At 40.0% G+C, this 6,495-nt stretch overlaps 1 protein-coding gene across 1 annotated transcript; it reads left to right on the top strand.

Moving 5' to 3' along the window:
• Window positions 1-2,226: 2,226 nt before the first annotated feature.
• LOC146671274 (uncharacterized) lies at window positions 2,227-3,538 on the top strand. The gene is made up of 2 exons (XM_085403484.1): window positions 2,227-2,683; window positions 2,892-3,538. The coding sequence occupies exons 1-2, from the start codon at window positions 2,281-2,283 to the stop codon at window positions 3,245-3,247; spliced, it is 759 nt and encodes a 252-aa protein (XP_085259610.1). The 5' UTR covers window positions 2,227-2,280; the 3' UTR covers window positions 3,248-3,538.
• Window positions 3,539-6,495: the final 2,957 nt, after the last annotated feature.

The raw sequence follows: 6,495 nt of genomic DNA, 5'->3' as shown, positions 1-6,495 counted from the left end.
AATGGAGACAGAGGACAACACTGTCAACCATGAAAACGACGTAGAAAAGACGGAGGACGCGTGCCCGTGGCTATACCTGGAGGAATTTTTCGTGTACAGAGGAAGAAAAGGAGACAGCGTCCAGATGCAGTGCAAACTTTGTTTGACCTCATTTCAGCTTACAAGACTTCAGCATCTAATCTAAAAAAACACATTGAGGTAAGAGGTTTTACAACTATACGTGTATGATATTGCTTTCTTATTTTTCATGTGTGTTAAGGTTACTAGTTTGGCTAAGATATTGTCACCGCCATTGGTTAGCCTGATATTAAAATAAGACGGAGCTAGCTAATGTGCGTGTGTGCATGCATAACTGAGCTACAATTCGTAGGAATGTTTTAGCTTATTATTTGGATAACCACCGTCATTACAATAAATTAAACTTGTAGTCATTTAAAACTCACAGGCCTACAATCAGCTGGCCTATTTAAAAAAACAAACAAACAAAAAAACAAACAAACTTGAACACAGTGCTGAGCTGCATCTCAAATTAATCTTCCAGCTCTCAGCTGACATGTACCAGAGCCCGATTGATGGATCAGTTGATCAGTATCATTGGCCTGATATAGGTCTATCATAGTGACATGGCTCTTAATCAGTAGGGTTATATGTTTCCCAATATGATATCTTTTTTTAAAGAACATAATGTGGATTGTTTTTATTTGTTAGCTGTATGGGCAGCATTTTTGTGTATGTGATCCCTTTTCTTAAATTAGATTTGCTAGATACACATATTTTGCTCTCTTAGTATTTTTAGGACCTGACTAATACTGAAAACTTTAGGGTGATACTGATAAAAAGGAGTTAAAAATTTAGATACTGATACATTGGTCGATACTCTTTTTACAGATAGTATACAGATTACAGAACTTAGAATGTATACAGAAATTCATGTTTTTTGCAATGATCGTTCAAAATTGGTTTACACTTGTGAATAAATACAGCAATATATCTGCAAAATTTGACCAATTCACCACTCTTTTATACTATGCTCAACAATCAAAGATTAGCTCAAGTCTAGTTGAATAATGTTTTAAAAATGTGTTTTCTTTTAGTGTTAATCACAGTGATGTTATGAAGTAATGTATGAACCTGACGTATGATAATATTTATCTCTACAGAGGAAACATCCATCGAAGACTGAGCAGTACAATATCACTGTGGCATCAACATCTCGACAGCGAAAGACCACAGCCACACCAAACAAGCTCTCAGCAAATACACAAGCCAAGTTACCAGACCTGATGTTGAGAGCTGCAAACAAACATGTTCCACAAGCAACTGTTGACAAGCTTGTCATCAATTTCATATGTGAGGGTCTACAGCCATTTGCAGTGGTAGAACAGCCATCTTTCAAAGAATTGGTTACCACATTACAACCTCAAGCCAAAGTCATCTCCAGACCCACTGTCCGTGCCAGAATCTGTGAAGCTGCTGATCACATGAAGATGACTTTGGTTGCAGCATTGGATAAAGTCAAATTTGTTGCTACCACTACTGATTGTTGGTCAGCTCATCAGAAAAGTTACCTTGGAGTCACATGCCATTGGATAGAGGAAGCGTCCCTGGAAAGAAGATCTGCAGCACTAGCATGCAAAAGATTGAGAGGGTCTCACACATTTGACATGCTTGCTGGTGCGCTTGATGATATCCATTGCCAATACAAGATTAGAGGCAAAGTTGTAAGAACCACAACTGATAGTGGATCCAACTTTGTCAAGGCCTTCCACATGTTTGGGGCACAAAATGATGCAGATGAAGCTGAAGATGAAGCAGACCCAGAAACTATTGACCTGACTGACCATAGGGACTACCATGAGGCAAGTGCAATTCTTGATGAAGACTCTGGTTTGGAGTATCAACTTCCGCCTCATCAGCGATGTGCATGTCACCTGCTAAACCTTGTGGCAACAACTGATGCTGCCCTAGCAGAGAGCATGAATGAAACCTACAAGAGGCTCTCCCGTGCAACCTTTGCAAAATGCCAGGCCATTTGGAACAAAACTGGCCGATCTCATTTGGCTAATGAAGTGGTAGAGGACAAGTGTGAGCTACAGATCATTCGTCCCAATGCAACACGATGGAATTCAACCTACCTTGCCATTGAAAGGATAATACGCATCATTGATGAGAAGGGGGAAGATGCCATCAGGAGCATTTGTGAGGAGTTCAAGGTGAAAGTGTGAGTAAAATTGGACACCTACCAATATGGTTTCAAATTTTGTGAATTTTCCTTAATGGATGGTTAAAAACGTGAGCAGACTCTTAATATTAAATCAGAAGATCCCTATTATAGTCATGGTGGGTTTTGTTGTTGTGTCTTACAGGTTGAGTCCTGCAGAAGTTGCATTCCTAAGGGAGTACTGTACCACCATGAAGCCACTGGTGAAAGCTTCAAACATCCTTCAGTCTGAGTCCACTTCCTTTATGGGATGGCTCCTGCCAGTAATCCAACAACTACTGTCCAAACTTAGCAGGCTGGAGACATCAAGCAAGACATGCGTGCCACTCATCAGAGCCCTGCAAAATGGCCTTCAAAAGCGTTTTGGAGCGATGATGGAGGATCCAGAGTTGGCTGCAGCTGCAGTCCTCTTACCCAAGTTCAAGACTTCCTGGACTGACAGAGCAGATGTAACAGAGGCTGGTAAGGATTCATGTGATCCCATTTTTGTGTATTTTTACATTTGAACACATGCTTAAGTGAGTATTTCACCTAATACATTGTAAGTTATTGATGGTCTGTCCTGAATACTAAACAATCCTTTTTGAGAATTTGCCGATTTTAAATTTGTGTTCAGGAATAATCACTGAAATTTAAATAACAAAATTGTGTTATCTACTTGCAATTACAGCCTTGACATACATCAAACAACATCTTGAAACGACAGAGCATGAGAGTGAGGATCAGCAAAGAGAGTCATCTGATGAAGATGAATTCTTCTCCAGACCAATCTCCAGAAGGCTGCAAAGTGCAGTTGAGCTTGATGGTTATTTTGCTTGTGCCACAGACACCATGGAGCTGCTGCACTCCTTCTCAGCCATCAAAAACCTCTCTCTTAAACTAAACACAGCTCTGCCTGCTTCTGCTGCGTGTGAACGACTTTTTAGCTGTGCTGGTCTACTCTTCACTGCCAAACGAAGTCGGATTGCCTCTGTTAATTTAGAAAACCAGCTCTTGCTGAAACTGAACAAAAGGTTCAGAAAGTAAAGTGTGAAAGAAATGCTAAGACTTTAAGACACTTACCTGCCTGTTGTTCAGTGTATGGGGAAAAGTTTAAATGGTTCTACGCATGTTCAGAAACATTTTTGTCATTGTTTTAACAAACAAAATTCCTCCTTTTATATCTACATTTATTTACAAAACAAGTTACCTTTCTATACCTTGTTCATCTGAAAAATGTGCTTTGAACATAAATATTTATACTGGTGAATCGAGTTGAATGCCTGCTATTGACAACAGAATAAAACATCAGTCTGTTAAAAAGTAATTAATACTCTGAGTAGTTTTTGAGAACAGTACTTTGTACTTTTACTCAAGTATTTTTTTTTTAACACCAGTACTTTTACTTGTAATTGAGTACAATTTAACCAGTGTAACAGTACTTGTACTTGAGTACAAATTTTGAGTACTCTTTCCACCTCTGGATGTTATACTCCAAAAGAAAAACTGTCCCTTTAAGAAATCCAGTGAGCTAAGCTCAAAATGTGTGTAAGTTTCATGCTTATAGATACAAAAAATATACAGTTACTTGCTGTACATGACAAAATGCTCTTGTTGGACAAGCTATTTTCATTGTGCTCGACCTTTGTGCCCCTCGACTGTTGGAAAGTGAATTTGTGAGTCCAAAAATTGCAAAACACAAAATTCCTTTTGTGAAACACAAAACTTACCATGCCTGTTAGCATGCGTATTCCCTGATATCAGACTGACAACACAATCTGCAAACGGCAAATATTGCATTTGCCATTTGTACGGTAACAAATGTATATATCATCATGTGTACATGAACACAGTGAAAATACTCTTATGTCTAACATTGTGTGGCCAGAAATAGGCTGCTGGCCAAACTAATCTTCCTTCCTTCACGTAAACGCTATCTCACGCGAGGGCAAACACGCACACGCAACCGGCTTCCCGTCCTTGGAACAAAGATAACCCCCCCCCTCAGCCTGAACTGTTGCACCCAAGTACAAGAAGACATATAAAGAATCCAGAAAGACCAAGCAAGATAACAATGGTTATCCTGGAGCACCCTGCTCAGACAGAGACAGCTGTACTCGTGTTTTGGCGGCTCAGCTTCCTTTTTTGGGACACGTGCTGTAAAGTAGAAGGCTTAATCTAAGGTAAGGCTAAAAGTAAGTCTCCATAAATCAGGATAATGTGCTTTGACATGGTATTAAATTGTGTGTGCATGTGTGTGTGAGAGAGTGTGTGTCATCCCCCTGCACTGTGGTGAAGGCTGCAGGTCAAAGGTGAGGTATTATTATAGCAGTTCACATTTACACACACAATGATTACACTGTCTGTGTCTTACAAAAGTCCCCAGTTTACTAGCCCCTCTGATTACCCGTGTTTACTTATGAACACGAAGCAGATGCCATGGCAGTGTGGTGATTTTGTTTGGGGGGCACCATTTAATTAGCTTGGTCCTGGGAGCAGGGGGTGCATGTGGTCAGTGGTTTGGGTTGTTAGTGGGTGAAATGGAGGCTGGGGGATGGAAGTATCAAGAGTTGATGTCTGGGATTCCTCGTGCTACAGCCCGACCAAAATAACCACAAGAACCATTTGAAATTCTTCTCCCTCTACAAAATGCATGTACATGATGTATAATGCTGTTGCTTCTCTTCGTGTAGGATATTTCCCTTGCATGCAAAATGTGTTTTGTGAAATTGTGTCTTTAGGCACTTTCTTAATAGCAGCCTGTCACAATAACACATCATTTTTTCCCATTTATTTAGCTGAATCTTCAAAAAGTACCAAAGATAACACACCAACAAAGTGATTCCCACAGAACTATCATCTAAAAATTCAGCACAGTGTGTACTGTGCCCTTAGAAAATTTGAGTAAACTGGACGAGTGGAAGACGAAAGAAGGCCTAAAAATTCTGAATGAATAGAGTTTAAAAGTCATGCCGTTAAGAAATAGGATAAAACCCTATAGACGGGATCTCGAAGATGCATCCAGCCCTTCAGTTGTTCTCATCAGAAATGGTCCCAGTGGAAGGGTGGCTTTGAAGAAGCAATCATTAAGCAAGTGAAACAGAGAGAAAAGTCTGAGGTATTCTAAATTACACAAGAACTTGAGCTAAACAAGAGCTGGTGTTACAAAGGGATGTTGTTCCAAAGTTGGAATTTTTGGTTAAAATCATCATCAGTGTGTCGAAGGTTGGTCTGGAGAGAGGTACAACAGTGAGTGTCTACCCATCTGTTAAACACAGCAGAGGCTCTGTTATGGTTTCTCAGCCAGTGGTGTTGGGGAGCTTGTCAAAATTGATGGAATTCTGAACACACAAAAGTGCCATTGGATTTTAATCCACCATGCCATACCATATGAAAAGCATCTGGCTGCCAACAGCTTCGTTTGCTGGAGATCAGCATGGCTATGATCCCATGCACATAAATGGAAAACTCCTTCAGTGTGTCATTCAAGCTCAGCCATGGATTGGCCTCCTCAGAGGCTGGACATCAACGTTATTGAAGCAGCGTGGAATCATGTTGACAAAGAACGAAAGGCTGCCAAGATCCAAATGTAAATGTCCTGGAGAACTATACCTAAAGAGTACTTAAAGAAATGACAAGAAAATTGCCATGAGAAAGTTCATGCTGTGCTGAAAAATAAAGACGTCATTAGAAAGCTTGTTGGAATTACACAAATTGTTTTGGGGGTTTTTAATGCTCTGATAAATCAATGCAGCTATTTCTTGTAGAAATGTGGAGTGGGTCAAGAGCCATGGAAGTGTATTTCCAACTATATAAAACTAATTCTTTGCAGCCTCTCATTTGTCAGTGCAAATTAATGAATGGAGACTCCATGCATTCCAGGAGAAGTGTGTAGCTGTCTGCATCCCCGGACCAACAAAGGGAGTTGCCTCTAACAAGGCGTGGCTCTTGCAAATAAAGAGCGCAGTTTTATTTTATTTTATTTTTTGTTATATACTTTTATTTGATTTTGTCACACAGTGAGTGTGACCCAAAGTTAAGCCGCAAGTTGTCTCATCTGTTGACCGGCATATATCAATTCACTGTACGCTATTAATTAAATATGGCTTAGAAGAGTAACATCATTTATTTGCATGCGTTATCCCTTGGGCAACATCCACAGTCATTTATGCCCACACATACACAAAGTAATCCTTATGGTGTCGTGAAGCTGTTTTGCATAGCCTGTATTTAATCCTAATGTGGGAGTGGGTTACTTTGCATTTCCGTTGCATTGACAAAATGACAAACAATCC

Source organism: Rhamphochromis longiceps, linkage group LG4 (genome assembly GCF_057381845.1).
Source record: "Rhamphochromis longiceps isolate RC_006_pf linkage group LG4, R_longiceps_female_GT1.1, whole genome shotgun sequence".
NCBI classification, from domain to species: Eukaryota; Metazoa; Chordata; class Actinopteri; order Cichliformes; family Cichlidae; genus Rhamphochromis; species Rhamphochromis longiceps.
The sequence above is the reverse complement of the archived record's forward strand: the minus strand, read 5'-3'. Positions and strand labels throughout refer to the sequence as shown.

What these genes read in the sequence shown, in the direction of transcription:
- LOC146671274 (XM_085403484.1), top strand. Translation starts at nt 2,281, where the DNA reads ATGGTTAAAAACGTGAGCAGACTCTTAATATTAAATCAGAAGATCCCT. An exon ending in AGCAGATGTAACAGAGGCTG is followed by an intron (nt 2,684 to 2,891) that starts GTAAGGATTCAT and finishes TTGCAATTACAG; the next exon opens with CCTTGACATACATCAAACAA.